The sequence below is a fragment of the Tachyglossus aculeatus genome, chromosome 7 (assembly GCF_015852505.1).
Source record: "Tachyglossus aculeatus isolate mTacAcu1 chromosome 7, mTacAcu1.pri, whole genome shotgun sequence".
NCBI classification, from domain to species: Eukaryota; Metazoa; Chordata; class Mammalia; order Monotremata; family Tachyglossidae; genus Tachyglossus; species Tachyglossus aculeatus.
In genome coordinates, this window is record NC_052072.1 from 42,968,472 (window position 1) to 42,993,130 (window position 24,659).

The 24,659-nt window shown below is 38.0% G+C and overlaps 1 protein-coding gene across 1 annotated transcript in view; it reads right to left on the reverse strand.

The window, feature by feature from the left end:
* Positions 1-6,650: 6,650 nt before the first annotated feature.
* Positions 6,651-24,659, reverse strand: part of LOC119930838 (LIM domain containing preferred translocation partner in lipoma) — a 728,061-nt gene continuing 710,052 nt past the window's right edge. The window contains 3 exon segments of the mRNA XM_038749542.1: positions 6,651-13,636; positions 16,359-16,479; positions 20,021-20,199. Coding sequence (XP_038605470.1) covers positions 13,508-13,636; positions 16,359-16,479; positions 20,021-20,199 — 429 coding nt within the window. The 3' untranslated portion in view covers positions 6,651-13,507.

A 24,659-nucleotide genomic window follows, 5' to 3' on the forward strand; every position in this document is an offset into this window, starting at 1 on the left:
AATTCCACACAGTAGCAAATAAAATGAAATAAGTAGTTTATTTGATTTCTACATGTATTAAAAGCAACTGCTATTCTTTTTTGCAGAAAAAAGGCAACTGATATATGCATATTTTCTTCTTACAGAATATTGGAAAAGTATAATTGATAGAGATAACTGATAAAAGAGGGTAAAGAGGAAAATACAATTCAATATAATTGGATAATGCATAATAAAAGATAGAAATACCAAAAACACATGCTTATAACAGGTTTCATTCTCCTATTGTCATAAGAAACAGTGAGAGCTATTTTGAATATTCATTTTGCAGCACAGAAATGTAATTAGCTGAGAACAAATTACAAGAGAAATGCATAGTCTCAGAATGAGGTGAATTTGTCTGCATCACACATTTGAATAAATGTCTTTATTATAATTCTGCATATAAAAATTAATAGGTGGCTTGCCCCAAATCAAAAACAGATTAGCTGATCATGTGGCAAGTCGTGATTGTGCTAAACTAATGGTGTTTCCTCTCAGCAGAAGAATCAGGCATTGAAAAGCCTGTTGAATCCTTTCCTCTCTTTCTCCACCTCTTCCCAAATCCAGCCTACTTACTCTTAAACCATCACTTTACCTTTTAATGAAGCAGCTGTCTTGCCTGGAAGTATCACGCTGACCCTGAACCTAATGCAGTTTTTATTAGAGGCTGATGAAGCAGTAAACTTTATCTCACCTCCAGTTCAACTTGCCACCAAATGGAGCTGGGAAAAAACTTTTGTGCAATAATACACTCTCCTTTGGGAAGGAGTGCTCCTCTAATTTTTCACAAAACTTCTTAGGATAACTAAGAAAACTAACTCTTGAGCCTGACAGCTAGATGAAAAATCCAAGTGGCAGTGACTGCCCTGGCCAGCTCTGGGAAGGGAGTTTGACCCTGCTTGAACAGAACAAAAATTGGAGTCCATCCCCATAATTTTTTTAAAATTTTGGCAATGTAGCCGAGCTGAATATTTTAAACAGATACAACTCCTTGAAATGGCCCAACTCCTGTAGCTGTAAAATAGCAGTGTGGTCCTGGCAGAAGGAACAGCAACAAAACACATTTAAGGTAAGTGCAGATTTAAATGTCCTCCTCCACTTTGGCTTTACTCCCTCCCTCAATTAAAAATGCAGAAACACAAAGGGAAAAAAAAAAAAACCATTGTGGTGCTCATTTAGCCTCCTGCAAACCCTTCCCCAGTTAGGACCTGGTTTCCAGGAGGCCCTAGCAGATACTGCTACTCACTTAAGCCTCCTTAAATCTGAGTAGATCTGGCTATGTCTGGGCCTGGCCCAGCTCACAAGCCCCAAACCTGCAGCCTTATGGAATCCTGTGCAGGGACCTAATAAAAATATGCTAAATTTATGGTGTATTCACATAGAACTCAACTCCTACATTGTCATAGAAATTATTAGATAGACCTAAGGATTGGTGAGCCATTTTTCTGGAGCAGCTAGGGCAGCATAACATTTGAAAAACAGCTATGATTTTAGAAGAACCTCACGATACATCCAGTACCCTTCCAAAGCAGCATGGCCTACTGGATAAAGCCTGGGTCTAGTAGTCAGAAGGACCTGGGTTCTACTCCCAGCTCTGCCACTTTTCTGCTGCGTGACCTGCGGCAAGTCACTTAACTTCGCTGTGCCTTAGTTACTTCATCTGGAAAATGGGGATTGACTGTGAGACCCATGTGGGACAGGGACAACCCGATTTGCCTGTATCCACCCCAGCGCTAATTACAGTGCTTGACACATGGTTAAGTGCTTAATAAATACCACAGTTGTTATTGCTGTTATTATTATTATTACTGTCATCTGTGTGACTATTGGGCAAATTAAGTGGGGAATTGTGGCAAGTGACTTCCTTGCGGCTGGGAAGAAGAACAAGAATTAAGCCCTCTCTTCTGAACCTGGCTAGTTTCAATGAATTAAAACCAGAGGACTTTGAAGGGGATAGAGAGAGATAGAGAGAAATCTCAACCTAGGAGGCTTCAGTAATCATAATTTCCAGCCAGTTTAAAGAATACGATGCACTACTTCATTCTCATAGGGAATCTTCTCTGTAACCCTCTTCCTTCTACAGAGAGCTTATTTACAATCTGGCCTGATCTTCAAATTAAACCTGAAACTGTACTTTTGGCCTTAGAATGTGCAGGAGAACAAGCTGAGGTTCAAACCTGCTGCCTCCCTAGCCCAAAACCCATCCATCAGTTGTAAATCATTGGAAGCAATTTTATAAAATAACATGTGTTACTATTTTCAGGAATCAAAGTGAGAACACATTGAGGATCTGGCATGGACATTTGGCATCCTGAACTTGCAAATAGAGAAGCCAAGACTTCTCTGCAGTGTTCTCTAATGTTAAACTGAGAGATAAGAGAAGGAGAAATATTGATGATTTAAATTTACCACCACCTAGTTTTAAAAAAACAACAACACATCCTTGGAGTTGATATATTTTCAAGCACAAATGCCTAACTGAATGCTACGATCAACTCGACTAAAACTCGCCTTTATTAAATACAGTAAAGGAGGACTCAAATATATGAGCATCTATGAGGATAAATACAAAGTTGTAGTGTTAGCTAGAGGTTATGCAGGAATATACTTAAAATTTTGCCCCTTAGAGAGGGAATATTTGAAATTAGTGTCTTATTTCCATTTGCCATCATTTAAAAAAAGAAATCTCAATCATTTCCTCCCCCCAACTTTATGTTTTTGATTATACCACAGTAACTCTTTTCATGTATGCAAGGGACATGTACAAATAACTCTTTGAATTCTCAGGACGTACCCATTTTAATGGAAGTAGATTTAAAACTCATGGTAGTAAAACCTACATTTACTGATAATTTCTCTGCAAATGTATCTGCTTAACAGAAGATCACAGATTTGTGTCAGTCTTGTAAATAAAACTGCCAGAAAATGGCTGAAATCCGTACAGCAGATGGCTTGCCAGGTAAACTAGCACCATCTGTAAGGCGGCTTTGGAGAAAGTGCAACTGTTAACTTGAAGACAAGACGGTGGTGAAGGAGAGGTGACTACCATAAAGCCACAAACAAATGCCTGGCCTGGCATCTCAAGGGCAATAAACTGATTTGTTGAATACTGATGCAATATCGGTTTTGGTACCAGAGCCAGTAAAGTATTCAGAAGACTCACACCCTTCATTTCTCTTTCCATCTCATAATTGCACATATTCCCAGAGTTGAAATCAAAGAATCAGGCCCACGTCTACTGACTGTGCAATTGAGAATAAAAAATAAAAGTTAAAATGATTGACTGCATAGACATGTGTAGAAAAACACTGGTCTTATAAAGAGCTAGAGGTGTGGACAAAACCAGAAAAAAAAATTTGCACAGAAGTGTTGAAATTTAAATCTGTAGTTTAAAGTGAATTAGAAGGTGGCATTTTTTGTGCCACCCCAGTGGAGGAAAAAACCCCCCACTAATTTTATTTCTCATTTTGCTTAAAGATTTCCTAACTGGGATGGAATTGGTCTCCATAACCCTCCCATGTGGATGCGAAAACCATTTCTTTCCTCAAATTATTAATAATCCCAATCATTGATTAGTAGTCCATAAAAATGAAATGAAACAAAATGAAAAAAAGCAAGCACTAGCATACAAAGGTTGGGTCTACACCTAATCATTCTCAACCTGGGAGGAAGTAAAATGGTAGCAATCTGAATTACATAAGCATTCTCCACGACATATGCAGCAGAACTCTTTACTCAGGTGGGCAAAATCACAGAAAGCTATTTATTTTTAAGACTTCTACCCTAACTGGCTTTTTGGGTTTCTTCATTTCACTTGAACTAAAACAAATGGACATGGTGGGTTAGAGCAAATATCAGATATTTTCATTTCTGATCCAGGAGTAGCTGAGCTGTCAGCCACTTGATTTTCACTGAATACATATACATAGTCGAATGTGAACAAAACCTTTTACCATCTTGATTTCAATTTCAATTTAAAATGAGACTAGGTCCATTGCTATTTACAGTTCTAAAACCCAGCTTCTCCCACCAAGTTACACTCAGTGAACTTAAACAAATTGCCAGGTAACTTGGATCTTTGTTTGGGTTTTTTCTTGGTCATGGAAATCCTAGGTGCTGCCTTCTGTCAACCTTAGATAGATAGACAGGTCTGGTTGGGTCTTTCCAGCCCAATCTCTCAAGGAAATCAAGTGAAAAAGAAATTAACCCAAAATGCATACCTCTTCTCCCATTTCAGAGTCTTAAAAATAGCTCAAAAAAGAAGTTTAAACATCTTGACAATAGAAGATGCACAAGTTTAAAATGTATGACCCCCAGAATGAAGTGGGTGGGAAAGTAGAGGATGTGGTTATTATCACCATCCTACTGCACAATAGCAAGGCAGGTTTCATGCACAATGGGAACACAATACATCAATAATAATAGCCCAAGAATAGTTTTCTACTCTTTCCCTGACAGATAGAAATATAAAGAGAGAGAGAAAATCAAGCAGCAGAGATAAATACCTTGGTCTCCTCCCCCATCTCAAATTGCTTTGGCATATTTTAAGAGTAAATGGCTCCGAACAGCTCCGAGCTTTTTTTATTTCTCTTTTGGCAGACACAAGAAATGGGTCAGGTCTAAGAATTATTAATTTCCCAGTCTGAAAAGCCCATGTGTTTAAAAGTAAGATTTCATTTTTGAAGGATTATCTTTCTTAGAAATATTATCTTTAAAAAAACTACACATAAACCCAAGAACAACAAAATAAAGTGTGTTCTCCTAAAGTCACAGGTGGAAAACATACAGCATCAAGGATGAAAAGTGAAATTTGCATAGTTATTTTGTATTCAGTAAAAATACTTTAGAACTTATTGCATTTTTGATCAGGACCACTGATACACCCTCACGATCCTGGCCTATGGTTACCACTAAACTCCTCACCTAAGTTCCTACTGCTGTACGATGTCACTGATGTCATCTGAAAATGATCCAGGTGCAGAAATTAATTCTGAATCTTTGAGAGATGCACAGTGCTTGCACTTTCTTCCCTGTGGGCTAGTTTTATTTCACCTGCTGAAATGTTCCTCAAGTCTCACAGTCTAAGAAGATCCCATCATCCAACTAGATATTGTACTTCTGTCAAGGTCAGGACTCTGTAATTCCTGCTGCGATCAGATTCACCAACTCTAGCTGTTTGAAAGAGAAGACTGAGGTGAGGGCAGGGGGTGATGTAGAGTGATTTCCATTGGGTAACCTGTCACATAGCACCACTTCAATAAACAGCCTGGATTGACACAGGTATGAAGGATAATGAAGGACAGACTTCAGAGTTAAGATGCCTAGAAAGTCAAGGAGTTTGAAACAATGCACAAAGCAACACAGCCAACTGGGTTCCTCATTAAAAAGATTTACTTAAGCGAACTGAACAGACAATAAGAAAAAAAAAGATTTTTTCATTTCAGTTCACTTTTTCAAGGACTACTCACTCTGTTTGAACTAAAAAGTGATGGTTAAAAAAAAAAACACCTCACCATGAAGCTTAACAGTCGCTTTCAAGCCACTGCCCTCACAGTGAACAGTGTCATCTAAATGTTGGCTTTGCCTAACTACTGAATCTTCATAAATAGAAACCTTCTTAAAGAAACATGTAAAATACAGCTGTAAAATATTCATTATTTAAAGATTGTCTATTGGGTTCAAGTATGGAAATAGGTATATGTACATGCATAGTGACACAGACCCATGTGCAATTGTATTTAGATCATTTATTTGATAGAAGAAGATAGTTCAAGCCCAGAAGGGCTTAGGATGGGTCAGGGCTAGAGAGTGTCATCCACCTCAATAGAGAAGTTGAGATTCAGTGGGTCTTCTCCTACCTGTGACTTGGAAATAACTCTCCTAAGTACTGGAGGCTACCTGTTTGGCCCTGAGGTAATTTGGTACACTCCCTTTTTCACAGCACTAAATGGAAATGTGGTGACCTGAAAGAGTTAATGTACTTCCAAAAAATGAGCAATTTGGTTTCTTTTCACTAGCACAACCTGACCCAGGAGACAAGTCTTTAACATTTTAATGTCTTTGCTATCGGCTTTCCCTTCCTCTCTTAGAATAGAAGATTCAATTTCCCAACAGTTTCCTTACTGACATTTTTACGGTTGTTATTAACAGGCCATGTAACCACAGTGCACTTCCCTTGAATTAGTTTCTTGGGGAACATTAAACTGCATGACAAGTGTCAAGAGTGTTTGTCTTCAGAAATGAAAATGCACCAAAAAAAAAATCCCAGTACCCAAACCCCATAAAATTCTTAATTCTACTTTTGTTAGAGAATCTGGCTCAAGGATTTTTAGACATTCATGATAAAATCAGTTTGTTCTTGGAACAAATGAACCAAAAGTCTGTTTGGAAAATAACTGAGGAGGGTGGAGGAGAGGAAAAGAAAGAAACGATAGTGTTAATTTTTGGTGTGCCATGATCCAGAATCTTGGAGATGATGTGAAAATGAATTAGACTGTTGGGCTGATAATCAATGCTATTTGGGGTAAAACTCACAGATGTTGGTCACATTGGTGACTGAAGCAGGTTAGGTCATTTGAAAAATGTAACCAATTCCATCTTCCAAGTATCAAAATATTGTCACAGTTATTCTGGACTATATTGCCATCAGTAACCTAAAGGGCCAAGCCTGAGCCTCTGGTAGTCCAGGAAAAAAAGAAAAATGAGTAAGAAGTGCGTATTCTCTCTTCCACTAGATGCAAGGTCCTTGAGGGCAGAGATCATGTCCAACAACTCTATTTTACTCTCCCAAGGGCTTAGCACATTATTTGTGACAGTAAGCACTGTCACTGATTGATGTTCCATACTCATATGGGGAAAAGTATCTGCTTCTTCATCTCCAACATCTCTGCAATAAAGTGAGCATCTAGTGTTTTGACTTTAAGGAAACAAAGGATTACTGACGTTACTTTGAAGCAGCATTCATGATAAGGGATGAATGAAGTTGTAGGGCAAAACACAGAACTGCACACTCCTGAACATTTGAAAAAAATAATGCAAATCTTTGCTTTTGAATATTAAAGTAGTGACTCTTACATTCAAAAATTCATTATGTATTGTAAAGCCTGGTCGGCCTCTGAAATGAAACCCATCCTTAATATAACATCTAATCTATTAAAGAAAACTAGTCATTTCTCAAAAGTTGAAGAAAGGAAATCAGTTTCAGGCACAAGTTATTGATAGGCTGTATGCAATTGTGGTATATCCTGGGAAGCCAGATCTGCTTTTGTTTAGATTAGCTCTTTGTGCAAGGAAGAAGAACAATATTGGACAGGAATTGCTAATTTTAACAATTTATAAATTGTGTCATGAAATATCCACTCAGGGCAAGTCAACATCGTATTTAAAAAGCATAATTGCTGGAATCAATTAATATCCTATATTATCCTTTGGGAATCCTCCTAAAGTTACAAATAAGAACTTGGTCCCAATAGCTTCATTTACTGCCTCACCTGAATTCCTTGTTTTAAGAGAAAAAAAGACAAACACCTATGGCTAGAAAGTGAGTTTTGACTGAAAAACTCCATGAATGCAAAAATGCATTTGTAGGTGGATAAATTCTAGCGCTTGCAATACTCACACCTGATCTTCAGAAGTAATGAAGGCGAGGTCAAAATCATATAAACGTTTAACAATTGGGAGTGGAAGAAGACATTCAAAAATGATGCTGAGCTTTGAAATTCTGCACTCCTTATAGAGCAATAGACAAAAATGTGGGTCAATTTTCTGTCAGTTTTCAACCAAGTGCTGGAGACCTAAATTTAAATGAAAACATGGCTGTTTCTGTTGAAACCCAATTTTCTTTATTTTGTAAACTTATAGACTGAGAATCTGTCACCTTAGGAAAACATATGAAAAAGACTATACCCAACCATTGCAAACTCTATACCAAACACTGGATTTATTTTAAGTATTTAGAGCTTTCTATTAGTGTCATATGAAGAATACTTAACTAAAATAATATGTAAAAGTGACATTTTCAATTGCCATGAAAAATGTAAATACAGTATACTGATAAACCTAAACATTTTTCCACTCCAAAAGATTAAGTTTCTGTTTGTTAAAATGCTTTAAAAAGCAAAGCCCCTCTTATTGACTAGCCTATTTCTTAAAAGATCACCATATTTATAAATGATATAACTAGGGTTGCACCATTAAATTAAGGATGCAAGATGAAATGGCATATACCAAAATAACATAATTAACTAAGATCCATGTCCCTATTGGAAATGTGTTAAATAAATAAACAGAAAAAAAATGTTTCTCTGCCATTGCAGTGCATTAAATAGCAAAATATAAAATCCATCTTTCAAAAATAATTCCTTAAGGTTTTTTTGGCAAATTTTAATCCATTTATATTTTTGTTTAACCACTGATCCTTGATTCCATCATTTCACTAGTAATCTAACTTCCGTTCAACAGAGCCAGGTAATCACTGAAATTTCACTTATTCACAGTGGTTTTAAATGAAGATTTTTAGACTTGGAAAGAAAAAAAAAAAACATTTCCAACCACCCACAACCTTTGGAGGTCATTTTTTTTCTCATCTATTTGAGGTCAATAATCAAAGCTGGCCACAGCATATCAATGAGTCAATTATAGCATTTCTGCTAAGCCTACACACGGGCTTTTTCTTGTTCTGAGGGGACAAAGACGTGAATGGTTTGTCCTCATTGTGAAGCCCAATCCTGTTCCTTGTGTGGGGAGAACAGGTTGATTTAAGACCTTGTGGGGCATCTAGATCGATTTAAATGGGGAAAACAAAGGTGGTAACTGGTTACTCTGTGCCCAGAGTAAGGTGGCTACACCATAACGTCAAGATATGAGTGTCCCTGAGGAAAAATAAAGGCGGTCTAATGGGATTGTTCTTTTCCCTGTGTCCCAAGAGCCCACTGCTGTGCTCTTCTTGGATTCTGGGACAGAGAGTCAAACCGATAACTATTAGGGTTGACTTGTACCAGAAAAGTCAAACCACACACACACACACACACACACACACACACACAAATCATCTCCTGTAATCAGAATCATTCACTGTCATTTAGGGACTAATAAAATACTTTTTGATTCATAAGACAGTACCAAAAACATCAAGAAACTCCATTTGCACTTGAAATAGAGCTTGCCAAGAAAAAACGATTGTCTCACTTCCTTCCATTCTGCCTTTTTGTTTTCTACCATCTATATTTTTGAATTAAAAAGAAAACTTTTAAAACTCTTCAGTAGATTATTAACAGCAATGTCAATCCGTTAACTAAAAACAAACGTGAAACTAGCCACTTTAACACAGTCTTAGAAAAACCATTCAAAGGTAGTTAGCTTGTCCACTGCATTCTGGTGTGTCAATCATTAGTCTGTTTTGTCTTTTTCCCCTCACAGACTGTCCAGAGGTGTGGGACAATGTGTTACATTTCATTTATACACTTATATACTGAAGTTTTGTGTTACAGATGTTTAAACTATTAATGTGAAATACTAAGGCAGAATAGTAATTGGTCTACAAATGTATATGAAAAAACTGCTGTACCAAGCCAATAGGAATGGTGCTAGGCTGCGAGGTTACATCCGGGTTTCCCTGATCTCAATAGCAGCTGCCAGAGTTTTCCCAACACCTTCTAAAACTCGGCAATAGAGGGACCAAGGGGTAAACTGACACAGAAATGGACATGGTCAGCATCTTTCTAAACAGTGATGGTTGCTCTGAGAGAAGTCCAACCTGTATCCTCTAAAAATACCACTGTCACTCCCTGGAGGTTCACATTAATAGGATTTTCACTAACTAGGAAATCTGCAGCCTCATAGGAAGTTTAGTATTTTAGAACTCGATCCCCCTTAATCTCGTTCACTTGTTAGACATACCTTAGAATTACAATCAGTTCCCATTGCACCATACTGTTAAAGAACAAATAAACATGACTAGAGTTCTGTCCTGGAACTTTACCAAATAACCTCTGTGGCTCCCTTAATAGTCCGAAAAGATTTAGTGTTTTGAAATCCCTACATTAATCGTCAATGCCCAGAAAACTAATTTTGATCAAATAAACCCCCATAGAAAGTGCACTGAGCCTGACATGAGTCAAACAGAACAAAATGAAATTCAAAGCCATCTTTGAACTTCAGAGACATGTGACATCACATTTATTTCTGCCCTAAATTGACTACAAGAAGGAGTTAGCAGTTTTTGAAGATCATCTCTCTTGAAAGATGAGTTTAAATGCACACACCTTATGCTTACTGGGGAACAGATAAAAAATCATCCTTATAAAAAACTCTTATCTGCATAGTGCAATGATTTCCCGGTTGGATAACATTACCAAATGCTTATGACAGTGATTAAAAATAGAAACCTAATGAATATATCTTATAAACATAACGGTGCATTGTTTTTACAGAAATGATCTGTGATTGCCTCCTATTATTTAACTATGCAATGATACTCTGCAGTGATAAAAATAATTCAACAAAGCGATACCATGAATTCAAAATTATCATTAAGTAGCTTGAAAATCAATTAAACAGAAAAATCCAACAGTGAATCAGAATTTTTTGAATCAAACGATTACATATAAGCAAAGACAAAGAAGAAAAGTAAATTGGTGTTTTTTTCAAAAAAATAGGAAAAAGCAATAACCCAAAGCTCTCCTTTCTTTGTGAATAAAATGAGTATAAATATTTCTGCTTCACTAAAAGTGTATACATCAATTGTTATAAAAGTAGTGGAAAATTTGTGCTAAAAACCTGGCTTACCTTTAAAAATCCTTGGCCAAAAACACTTTGGAAAAATATATGAGAATTTGCAATAAAATGCAGCATAAAGACTGTGGGAAAGCAGCATTTTGCTGTACCCAAGAGTAAAAGCATTATGATTACTCTTCACAAACCCTATTTTTTGACATGTAAATATTCAGTTGCACGAGGACTAAAACTTGACATATATTAGTGGTGTGTTTTCCCTGTACTTATTAAAAATGTGTTTAAGTCCAGCTCACACTTTCAATTTAATTTAAAAATACACACAGGCCATTTTGCTTTTTTGACAACCTCTAGACCAGATAGGTCTTCCTTTAAGTAGATAAAATTCCTCCCATTAAAGTTTGGTATTAGTTTCTGGCAACCACTTGCTCAGATATTTCCCATTTGAAAATAAAGTTATTAAAAACGTTGATTATTCCAACTCCCATTTTCTACTCTGCAGTTGGAACAGTTTATCATCCAGCCTCAATGCCATGATATAGGAATTCAGAGATGTAATTGACACTGACACCAATGTCACCCTAATGTAACTAGGTACTACTACCTTGCAAGAGTTCAACCTAACAATGTCCTGAAGCCTTGATATAGGTCTCTGACAGGACCCCAGAAATTGGGTAATGTTTGTTAAAGACTGAGGTCACTAGAGCCCTGGATGTCTATAATAATAATACTCTGAATTTGCATAGCATTTTCCTTTTTCCAAAGTGCTTTCTCATCAATTTTCTCCTTGAGCTAGCTTTGGATGACCAAATTCAGATAAACACACACACACACACACACACACACACACACACACACACACACACACACACACACACACCCTACACACCCCCCAAAAAACAATTTGATTGACAATAGTAGGTGAGTTAAAAAATACCTTAGGAGATTGTAGTGACATATCCAGAAGGCAGACATTATTTTACAGTGTAAAAAGGTCTCACTGTTTTCAGGACATTCTCAGAGTAAAACACATTTACTTCCTGAAAATGATGAACAATTTTGTGACTATATGGAATTCAAAATGGGAAAACTGCATTGTTCGATACCCCTAAACATATCACAATTGAATCACAAACCATTTTTCATTCCAATGAATATTACTGAATGCAGAAATGAAATTCTACTGAAGGGGGAAAATTCTGACAAACATTAAATACACCAAAAGTTACCATGATTATTATACTGTAATTTTTATGAAAGAGATACTATTGCAGAGAAGGTTAGACTTTGAAAGCATAACCAACAATATTAAATTAGGCTTCTTTTCTCAAACAAAACAGTTTAGGTGGCCCATGTCTGCAATTCAGAAAGAAAACTTTCTCTAGCACAACTGGTACTATGTGCATGACAGTTTAGGGCTTCACTGGAATTTTAAAAACATCCTAAAACTAAAGACTGAACTGTGAATTCATGAGGTTTTTTTTTTCTTTTATTCATGAACAAAACAAAACACACAACTTGTAAGACTCACATTTGCATTTAGCAGGGAAAACTATTTAAATGGCTTCATCATTATTGTAACCAGAAAAATAAGTTAACACCATTCCCTACAAGCATATTTCTCCAGAGGAAAAGTACCAATTCATAGGAGACATCCTTTAAACAGTGTATTTTGGGGAATCATGCTAATATTTCTCCAAATGAAAAATGGAGCAATTGTAGAAATGTCACATTTTTGGAAAAGCCAAAATTTGAAAATATTAACCTTTCAAGAGGCCTGAGAATGAGGGAATAGCCAGATCATGAGAAGTTCAACAAAATTTTCTAGAACTGTAATATTCTAGATGTGAAATACATATGTACAGCTGTAGGAATGACTCTTTCAATCAAGCCATACTTATGGTTACCTATAGTAGAGTCTACTGTCAGATGTAAAGTTTTGTTCAGTGAGACTAAGCACCAGAAAAGAATTCACCTGAATCTATTGCAGCATAGTGGGAAATCAGTTTCAACTTCCACCACTTAATTACGTGTTTTATCACTCATTAGTGGCCACTACATGTTCAACTGTACTTAGGGTATGCAATATATTAGTTCATTTCTTTTTAACCATTTCTAACATAATAATCCATGTAAATGTTTTTAAGGCACGGAATTGGCTTTAGGTAATGTAGTAAACCACATGACTATTTTTCTATATTCATAAAAGAGTGTCAAGCCTTTGAGTACACGGTCTATACGAAAGCAGACACTCTTCAGAAAAGGCTGATGTGTACATGCCTAAGCACCTATGAGCAGAAAGCATCACCCCTCAAAAAATAAAAATTGTGTGATAGCAAAAGTATCATTCTATAAAAAGCTGTTCAACCCAAAGACAGACAAACACCAGTGTTCAAAATTATGGGACTGCAAAATTAAAGGGGCAGTTAATAACAATTCATGTGCTAATTAAAAGAGTCCTTGCATATAGGAAGACTCATCCAAGTCAAACATTATAAACTGTAGTGTAGTATGTAGCTGGTGATAACTAGAAACATTTTTTTTCAGTGTGCTTCTATGTGAATAAAAAAAGCAATCAATCTCTCAATCGATGGTATTTATCAAGACTAGAAACCATCCTCCAGGTCCCTTCTCTGTTTTTTTTTTCCTTACTTTTATTGAAGTAATAGTGTAATAGTGATAAAAAAAACTTTTAAGCTGTGTGACCTCCCTTGCCTCCCTATTCCTCAGCAGGTAAAGTGAGAACGTCTGATTCTCAGAGGTCAGTGCTGGCCTTGGCAGTCAGGACTCGGATCCGTGCTGAGTTGCAGGTCTTGCAGAGGATGTGTCCATCCAAGGGGTAGCAGCCTTGATTGTCTCCTTCTGATAGAAGACCCCCACAATCCTACGAAGAAAGACCACAGAGATAATTTCATTTATTCAATTGTATTTATTGAGTGCTTACTGTGTGCAAAGCACTGCGCTAAGCACTTGGGAGAGTTCACTCTAACAATAAACAGACACATTCCCTGCCCACAATGAGCTCAAAGTCTAGAGGTGAGCTCACAATCTAGAGGCAAGCTCACAGTAGTGCTTGAAGTTGAAATTACAGTGATAATGATCAGGAACACGGTGCCATTTTTATACAGGGATCTTGAATCAATCAATTAGTGGGATTTACTGAGTGTTTACTGTGTGTATAGCACTATACTAAGCACTTGGGAGAGTACAATTTAACAATCAATAGAGCTGGTAGATACATTCTCTGCCCGCAAGGGTTTAGAAGAGGAGGCAGATATTAGTATAAATACATTGTGGATATTTACTTATGTGCTATGGGGCTGAGGGTGGGGTGAATATCAAGTGCCCAAAGGTTACTGAGCCAAGAGCATAGGCCACGCAGAAGGGAGATGGAGTCAGGGAAAAAGGGCTTAATTGGGGAAGGCTTCCTGGAGACATTTTATTTGGTGCTCAAAGTGAATTTGAAGTAGTGGTGGTAGTGGTGGGGTTGGGGATTGGGGGTGATGGAGTGTTAGGACATCTTGCGAAAGTCATTTAGATTTATCTGCTTCCTGTTTGCTGGTAAAATGGATACTGTATAGAAAATCTGCCCCTTATATACTATCCTTGTTAAAGGAATGAAGCGATAATGATACCTTGCTATTCCATGGAGAAAGGCTCTAAGGCTGTCCTTAGAAAGCACTGCATTACCATAAATTCAAAGCCTCACAACACCCTATGATGAGAAGCAGCATGGCTCAGTGGAAAGAGCATGGGCTTTGGAGTCAGAGGTCATGGGTTCAAATCCCAGCTCCCCCAGTTGTTAGCTGTGTGACTTTGAGCAAGTCACTTCACTTCTCTAGGCCTCAGTTACCTCCTCCGTAATATGGGAATTAAGTTGTGAGCCCCCCGTGGGAAAACCTTATCCCCTTGTAACTTCCCCAGTGCTTAGAACACTGCTTTGCAAATAGTAAGTGTGTAATAAATGCCATCATTATTATTATTAATATTATTTGAACTTTGTGCAAGTAGGGATGACTAAGTGACTTGTGGTAGAAAAGTGGTAGAATAATCATGTCCTCCAGTCTTCCATTTGAATGGGCTTGAAAAGAAACCCAAGAGACCTGACTCTAACCACCAGCTAACTCTCATTCCACATTAGTTAAGGATCTTTTGGAGAAAAACACCTGTGTGGGAATAGAACTGAAGTCAGTATAAAGCGCATAACTGAATTATCTAAACTCATTCTTGAGTAAGCCGTTTCCTGGCAAGAGACGATGCAGTAGAGTTTGACATGCCAAGGAGAAAGACTCCCAGTGCCCTGCACATTTAATCCAATCCAAGAAGAGATTATTCTCTTCGACTTTGTTGGGAAGAAAATGTTGGCTGGCAAAAGTGCTAAAACATCCCATGTGAGTCCATTTCGGAAAACAAAAATGGGAAGTGAATGCACCTAGCAAACAAGTTCCAAGTAACACTTTGGAGGAGAGGCATTTCTTTCTTAAAACTATATCAAAGTAGGTGAGAATGAGAGCATAGCATGTAAAGTATTAAATAAATAGTTATCATATCCAGCATCCTGCAAACTAGCTTCTTTATAAACACTTGTATTTGAAAATTTTCTACAGTGACTTTGTGGAGGCCTGGGATTGAACAAGAATAATTATGTTATTTTTTTAAGCACTTACTATGGGCCAAGTACTGTTTTAAGTGCTGCAGTGTGGTCTAGCGGAAAGAGCCCCATCCTGGGCATCAGAGGAACTCGATTCTAATCCTGACTCGGCCACTTTTCTGCCGTGTGACCTTGGGAAATGACTTCACTTATATGTGCCTCAATTTCCTCATCTGGAAAATGGGAATTCAATATCTTCTTTCCCCCACTACTTAGACTGTGAGCCCCATGTGGGACAGGGACTGTGTCTAACCTGATTATCTTGTATTTACCCCAGTGCTTAGTACAGTTCCTGGCACATAGTAAGTGCTTAACAAGTGCCATAAAAAATGATGGAATTGAGGCTCTGAGTGGCAAATGGACTTGGCCAAAAAAAGCCACATCAGAATCTGTCTGTCAGATACGAAGTGAGAGGGAGTACCAAGCAGTGGAGAGGTTATCAGCAAGAATACGGCAGCAAGAGAAACAAAAATGAAGCACAGAGGAGGAACAGAAAGTGGGAGCCAGTGTGTAGTGGGAGAGAGATCGAATGAGTAGGAGAAAGATGATGAATATCTTAAAGTCAGTGGACAAGAGTTTCTGCCTGACACAGAAAGGAATGGGTAATCATTTGAGGTTTTGGAGGAATGAGGAGCCATGATAATGATCAATTTCTGGGCCAGCAACTGTACCTTTACTGACTTTTATGCAATCACCCCAGCACTTCATACAATGCTTTGAATAACCAAAAATCTTACTGAACATTGATAATACTAATGATACTAATAGCAATAATATTGATAGTTCTTTGGCATGACCATGACTTTTTGCATTCATGTTTCTGATATTATTTTTTAAATCTTGCCTGAAGGAAATCTGAGCCATAGCTGAAGCTCAGCCATAGCTGCAATCCCAACATCATCTTCAAAGATCATCTTTAGTGTCCCCATCATTGCCTGTAGAATGGAATACAGACCTCACACCGGTAGCAGTGGACATGGAAATCCCGGTCCAAGGCCACAATACGGACCGTCTCCTCCTGCCCCGGGGCTGGCATGATGGGCTCCTTGCACACGGAACAGCGGGGAGCAAATTTCCTTAGAAACCAAGATGAAATGTTTGGTTAGTAGAGCATCTGCCTGGGTACAATCTGTGCCTAGAGACCTAGAAACAGAAAGGAAAGACGGACTGCCTAAATAAGGATTTCTCTGGAGACCGGGGGGTTGGGTTTGTGCTTTGGGCAGCAATCTATCTCTGGGACAGACTCAGGAGAACCAATCCCGAACCCACTGAACCTTCCACCTCAAATGTTTAATGTCCCAGGAAACATGCCAGGGACCTCCCCATTCTGTTAGTTCCGGCACTGCCTTCTGCCTCGAGCCACACACACTTATGCCTCACTTTGATAATCTTCTGCCATACATTCACTTTTCCTGTGGGTGGCTGTGTACTGCAATTGGATTCTAGTAATTTTAAGGATACAGGAGGAACAGGCCTTTTCAAATTGGCGCAGGTTCATGTACATTGGATGTAAGCATCCACTAATCCTTGCTGGAAACTCAGGCTGTCACATGAGTTCAGGGAAATAAGAAACAGATGGAAGAAAATCCTGCATGCTTCCAGGTATTTGAGAACATTGGGGAGATCAGAGAAATGCCTAGAAAATTGCCACTCTCCTGTCCTGCTCTTCTGTACAAGAGCACCGTAAAAATGTCTGTTTGTTGTGAGACTAAAAAACATTACTTTCCAAGGGGCACACAGAAGGCATAGACGTAATTACAATTTAATGAAACAAGAATCAAGCAGCAGATGAATTGATTGATAGAAAAAAAATAAAACGATGATGCTTACAACGGTAATTCATTCATTCAATCGTATTTATTAAGCGCTTACTGTGTGCAGAGCACTGTACTAAGTGCTTGGGAAGTACAAGTTGGCAACATATAGAGACGGTCCCTACCCAACAGTGGGCTCACAGTCTAGAGTCTACAATGTAATAATAATCACATGGCATTTTTTATATGGGAAACCTGTATTCTTTTCAGATAAAACATCCTGCTTAAAACTGTCCAAACATCCTCAGAATTGAATCACCAGCAATAAAATAATACGTGTTTCAGGAATCTATTTAAAAAATGATTTTTTCCACCCTCTCTCTGTAGATTAAACACTGAGATAACCCACTGACCTTGATGTAAATTTCCTGGCATTTGGGGTTATCTGCCATATTTTACAAGATTAGCTTTTCTAGAGCTCACTCCCTAAACTGGCACTGTTTATCTCTCAGAAGGCTATAAACTTCATTCCTACCAAGGATTTAGTTATCACTTCCTATTTCTGCTTACAGTTTACAGGGTGGAGAAAGCAAATCACAGAAATGGAAGATGGTTTGCAAAACCACTTCCATGAGCGGAGACAAAATTAAAGCTCCTTCTGCTGTTCATTCATTCATTCAATCATATTTATTGAGCGCTTACTGTGTACAGAAGCACTACACTAAGTGTTTGGGGGAGTACAATGCAACAACAGACACGGTCCCTGCCCATAATGAACTCTGTGATTCTAGACAACTGTTTAGCTCATTGAACAATCCCACCTCTTTATTTAATTATTTGGAAGGAATAAAGGAGCTAAATGCAAACAAAGAATCTGGCTCAACCCATCCTTAGGGGGAGCGTTCTGCTGACTACTAACTGGTCAGGGAAATCTGCTTTCGGCATTTTTGATTATTAACCTCCACATTCACCAAAACACATTAACTTTGATTTTGCTCATCAGCCCCTGGGGAGGGGGCAGATGGAGAGAGATAAACAGTTAATGGTAAGTATTTAAAGATGTCTCAGGACCGTGGGAAATTTAAGGGGTAATACTGAGAAAAGCTTGCCAAGAGGAAGAATTGTAGAACCAACGGGATGCCCCACTGCTAGGTTATGTAAGTACCGAGAGGATGAAGCACAAGTGTTCACCACCCTCATCAGAGAAGTAGTGGTTGGAGGGTTTGATTTATTGCAAACATATATTATAGAACTTTAGTCTGGCAATGGGGGATGAAAACTCAACACATGGACCCCTGTGAATTATCTCCCTGGAAATCAAACAGATAGGGTGAAACACATTTTTTAGTGGAACAAATCACACTTTGAAAGGGCTTTAGCAGTTGCTTAGCATAAGTTAAATTAGGGTCAAAAAGCATTTTCAAACATCTAAAATCTTTGTCTAGTGTTTATCCCAAAACTGTTCCTCTGGCAACTATGGGCACCAGAACACATTCTCTAGGCATCATGACACAGAGAGAAACTATTGCAAAGTAGTCCACACACACTTGCCAATCACACACAAAAAACATTATTTATTTAAATAATTTAATGTTTTAGAATGTCTCTGGGCTCAGTGGAGTGTGTGTTGTTTTTTTGGGGGGGAGTGCTAAAGTCTGCACTTTAAGTCTTTAGACCCACCAAATTTTGCCACTACTCCCTAATTATGCTGCTTACCCCAGAAAGGAGATAAATGATGGGATATAAACTTACATTTGTCAGTACTGATTCCCTGTTTTAATGGAAGGGTATAATACATCAGTCTTCATCAGCAACAGAAATATTTCTGTCTTTCTAGGACTATATAAATTCGAGAAGGAAGTAATTACAAAAAATGACTTCAATTATATACTTTAAAACTTCCCTTAAATAGATATATAGGTCTGCCTCAAGTGCAATTACTAGCTAAAGTATCCAATTCATGTTGCCAGTGTCCTTTAAAAATAAACTGTTCCTTTGTCATAGAGGTGGAGAATTTCTGTAACTAGGCATTTACAAAAAATCCACTTTTTACTGCACATTACAATAGACATTTTGCTTTCTTTGATTTTTGTAAAGAAGTTAAATTTTCTATTCTCACAATAGTCTTCCCTATTTGCCATTCACCAAAATTTTTTTAAAAAAGGTTATGGTTGCTAGCTCCATTTTATCAATGAACAATGGAATTTTGCCTGGAGATTACAGTTTCAGCATTGTTCATCTACACCACCCAAATCCAAAATGGTAATCAATGAATCAAAGGTATTTATAAGTGCAGAGCACTGACTAAGCACTTGAGAGAGTACAATACTAAAAAGTTGGGAACATGATCTACAGTCTATAGGGAGTTTATGGGTACATGCTTTGAAATTCCTGAATTAGATGGGCAGATACTACTTCTTAGAAAAACTCATTATAAAACATTCTAAGGCTGATTAGGCTTTTAATCAAGGACATATGCTGGGATTTTTTAAAAAAATCCCCATAGTGCTTTGAAATCATTGGATCTCAGCATTATCATGCTAAAGACTCTAAGCTCATAGTGGCAGGAAATCTGTCTGTTCATTGTTATATTATACTCTCCCAAGGGCTTAGTACAGTGCTTTGCACACAGTAAGCATTCAAATAAATATGACTGACTGAATGAATGAATAAAAGGAAATTGGGGTGTAGAAAGGGAGTCCTGAACAATTAGCTTGAGTCCCAAAGCCTAGAACGGCTTTTTACCACTCTTTGGTTGACACAAAATCTCCCCAGCCTTAGAATTCCATTTAAGAGACATCACAAAGCAGAGTCCCTACTGTCTGATGCAGGAAGTGTGGAACAGAGGGATAGGAGAACATACTTATGGAAATCCTCAATGCAGTGGATATTGCCGCCGGCATCCACGGTGAATGGAATCCCATCCAGGCTGCGATGGCACATGACACAGGTGAAGCAGTGAGGATGATAGGCCTTTCCCGTGGCACGCAAGATTCTCTCCATGATGGGTTTGGCACACACATTGCACTGCTCCAGTGTGTTCTGCAAAGCAAGAAAAAACTCACATGTGAAAACTATATACATAGGAACAACTGCCATTCTTTTCTTCTGGAAAAATTGTCTTACAGTCAGTAAGTGAGGAGAAGAGTAAATTCACGTGAAAATGCTTTGGAAAAACTCAAAATACCCCTCAGCTTTTAGATGTTCTTATTATTATCCTTATTGTTGTAATTACTGTTATTATCATTCTTTACTTTTATAGCAGTTTTACCAGAAGAGGGTATATTTACTAACTTCATTTAACTGATGAGAAAATGAATGAATCAATCATTGGTATTTATTGAATGCCTTACTTTGTGCAGAGCACTGTTCTATGTGCTTGGGAGAGTACAATTAAACAAAGTTAGCAAATATGTTCCCTGCCCATAATGAACTTGCTGTCTATAGGAATGAGCTTACAGTCTAGAGGGAAATGAAATGAAAGTACAGAGAACTTGACTAGCCTGCCCACAGCTACACAGAAAGTCAAGGACAGAACCTTAAGAGAACTCATAGTCCTGGTTGGGACCTTACTTGAAGAGTGGGTTCATTTGGGGTTCTTCAACTCTAATGGGATTAAGAGATCCCACAGGGACCCTAGATGCTTGAAGATAAAATCTTTAGAGAGATGGAAAATAAAAAAATCCTGGAGGACTGTGAGAATTTAGCCTACAGAAAAGCGGGTTAGCTGAAGAATGATTTAACAGTCTTTAAAAGTATAATCAATTGTTATTTGGAGGATGGTGATTATTTATACTACTGGTCCACTGAAGGCATAAAAAACAATAGATTAAAAGATGAAGCAACAGTGTTTCCGAAATGCAAAGGTAGGAAAGGGCCAACAATCTGTATCACCCGAGGGCTGTGGACACAGCTCCAAAATCATCTTTGGAATAGCAATAAATCCATTAATCAATGGTATTTATTGAGCACTTGTGTGCACAGTACCATATTAAGTGCTTGGCAGAGTACCATGTAACAAAGCTGGAAGACACAATGCCTTCCCACCAGGAGCCAATATCCCAGAAGAGGTGGGCGGTAGAGAGGCGAGGATGGAAAGGAAAACCCACAGGAGGTAGTCCAACAAAAGGAACAGGAATAGTGAGATGGGAGGATGGGACAGGAGGGACTGATTAGCGGGCTTTCAACTCTTCCAGATAATAATTCCGTCCAGTCAGTAAGATAATTGACCAACTACAGAACTGAGGGAAAAAAAAAATGAATCTCATTCTTTGGAGACTTCCAAGAACACCACTCTGTTGCAAGGAGTTGAGTGAAGACAAGACAACTGGATCTTCTAGATTCCTTCCAGCCCTATGCAAAGGGTAAATACAGAGTTAATCTAAAAATGCTTAATGGGATGTCTGGATTGCTGTCACCCTTTACCTTCATGAAAACTTTCCAGAATTGCTCACTGGAGGAAATGAAAACTTGGGATGAAAATGTAAAAAAAAAAAAAAAAAGCCCCAAGTGTGCTGAATCAGGGTATGAAGGATAACCCTGACATCTTAGATAGTTTGGTGTTGTCTATTCTTTTCTGACATGACAATCTGAGCTGATGTGGTTGTAAACTGTCATTGCAAAGACTATATTTTGTTCATCTGTGGGTTTTAACAGGTTTAGCCAGCTCTGTAGTTGGAAGGGCCAGGAAACATTTTTCATTTCCAAAGAGGCTTGGCAAGATTCATTTTACTTGGCTGAAAGAAAACATGCCAAATTGTGACCTAATTAGACTACTGGGCATTTTCTTTTAAACACCTAAATTTATAACCAACACAGAGGAGCAAAATGCCATCTAGGACTGAAAAAAGAAATACTTCAGAAACTTGATTGAGAGGACCCAAAGGGGTGAATTCTAATAAATAAACTGCCCCAAATGGGGGAAAAAGACCCATTGGTGAAGGGAAGGTGCTTTAAAAATATGTTTTTAACCATTTGAATTGAAGAAAAAAATATTCTGGAGGAAAATAAAAATCCACCGCAGGTAACCCTTCCCCAAGGATTTTCTCAGGCCCTGTTACTGTTTTTTTGTTTTTGTTTTTGTTTTTTTGTTTTGTGTGTGTGTGTGTGTTTGTGTGAGAGGGAGAGAGCGAGAGAGGGAAATGGCTTAGTGCAACCCACTGGCGCTTCTGGAAGACAATATTATAGATAATTTGTAAACTCTTGGTTGGCAGGGAATATGCCTTTTATTCCCATTGTACTCTCACAAATGTTTAGTCTTGGCCTCTTCATACAGAAGGTTTTCAATAAATATTATTCATTGACTTATTAGAAATACAATTTCTTGCTGATGGTGGTAAAACCTAATCAAAAGTCTTGTGCAAACAAATGATCCAGGGCATTGGTCACTGAAGAGACAGCAGTAAGGTCAGATGACCCTCTAAGTATTTGAATGGTCCTTTTGAAACAGGGAACATTTGAGTTGAAATAGGAAGGGAGAATAAGAAAGTTATCCTTAAAACATCCTGCTTCACCCAAACACAAACAAGTTCACGGGAGCACTGTGACTTTTGAGCCTTAACCTATAGGTGATTAACTGGTTTTCAAAATTAACACCAAACTATAAATTGACAAAAGATCTGAAGAAGACCTAGGTTATGTTTCATTTAGCATTTGGCAAACTACATTCAACCGAGGATCAACATCAGCATCATTGGGTTGAATGCCATTACTGAGTTTTGTTAACAGGGTAACTCATTGTCCAATATCACTAAGAGAGGCTGAATAGAAAACCAAATCAAAAAGGCTACATATATTTTTTGGGAGAGCCAAACGAAGGAGATGGAAACAATATGGAATCAACCTTCAGACAAAACTGAAAATGTACAAACGGAGTGACCAACCTTTTTTATGGTTGAGGGATCAGAACCTACCATAGACATCACATTTGAATTTTAGCGCAGTTCTAGCAACATCACATTCATACCATCTAGTGGCAACAAAAGATCACAAAATATGAGATCCTGGAATATAGTCAGACCACCAATATCAAAGTCATGCTTATCATATTATACGTTTGCTGGACAAGAGAATGGACTACAATAATTACTAAACTTTGAGCTGAAATAGGATAGTCAGAAACCATGGAACGAAGAAATGTTTATAAGGTACATAAACCAAAATATTAAATAACAAGACATATGAATGGACATTTGGGAGATATCTGCAGAGAAAGATCAGCTCAGCATGCAGCCATTAGAACTAGAGGGAACTCTTCTGGAATAGAGACTTCAGGAAGACTGGGATACTAAGAGGAAACAGAAACACACCCCAGCACTGTTGGGAAAAAATACAACAATGCAGCAAGGAGCAATCTGATCAGTCTGATGTAGACAAATTGGTCTTTCACTGGTCTTATGAGACATACCTTTGCTAACCAATCTAATCTCACCATGAATGGCAGGATCATCTTTAAACTCAAGAGACAGACATAAAGACAAACACACACAATACACACACACTTTGTTTAGCTCACACATAACACATGTAAGTTGTTCCAGCCAATCATGAATGCGCCACAATAACTGGGTGCCGAAATGAGAGTGGAGGGTTTGGCACTGAGGAACTGCTTCCTTCTTCTCTATCTTTTTTTTCCTCTCTTACTAAAAGTGGGACACAGCAGCAATCAATCAGTGGTATTTATTGAGCATTAACTTTGTGCCAAGTGCTATACTAAGCATTTGGTAAAGTACTGTTCAACTAATTGATAGAAACAGTCCTTGCCCACAAGCAGTTTTTCATTTGTTGGTCTTAATGGTATTAGTTAAGCACTTACTATGTGCCGGGCACAATTCGAAGCGCTGGGGTAGGTACAAGCTAATCAGGTTGGATTCAGTCCCGCTCCAACGTGGGGCTCACAGTCTTAACCCCCATTTTATAGATGAGGTAACTGAGGCTCAGAGAAGTGAAGTGACTTGCCCAAGGTCACACAGCAGACAAGTGGTAGAGCCAGAAATAGAACCCAAGGCCTTCTGACTCCCAAGCCTGTGCTCTAATCACTGGCCCATGCTGCACTGAATGAATAAGGAGTTCATAGTCTACAAAGAAGATTATAGTCTGCAAAGGAGATTATCTATCAATTGATCAATCAATCAATAACGTATGTACAGATTTATTACTCTATTTTACTTGTGCATATTTACTATTCTATTTATTTTGTTAATGATGTGCATTTAGCTTTAATTCTATTTATTTTGATGACTTGACACCTGTCCACATGTTTTGTTTTGTTGTCTGTCTCCCCTTTCTAGACTGTGAGCCCATTGTTGGGTAGGGACCGTCTCTATATATTGTCAGTTTGTGCTTCCCAAGTGCTTAGTACAGTGCTCTGCACACAGTAAGCGCTCAATAACTACAATTGAATGAATGAATGCAGATCACTGTACGAAATTATTGAAAGTGTACAATAGAGTTTACATGATCTCTTCCCTCTAGGACTTTATAATCTTGGCAAATTCTAAACA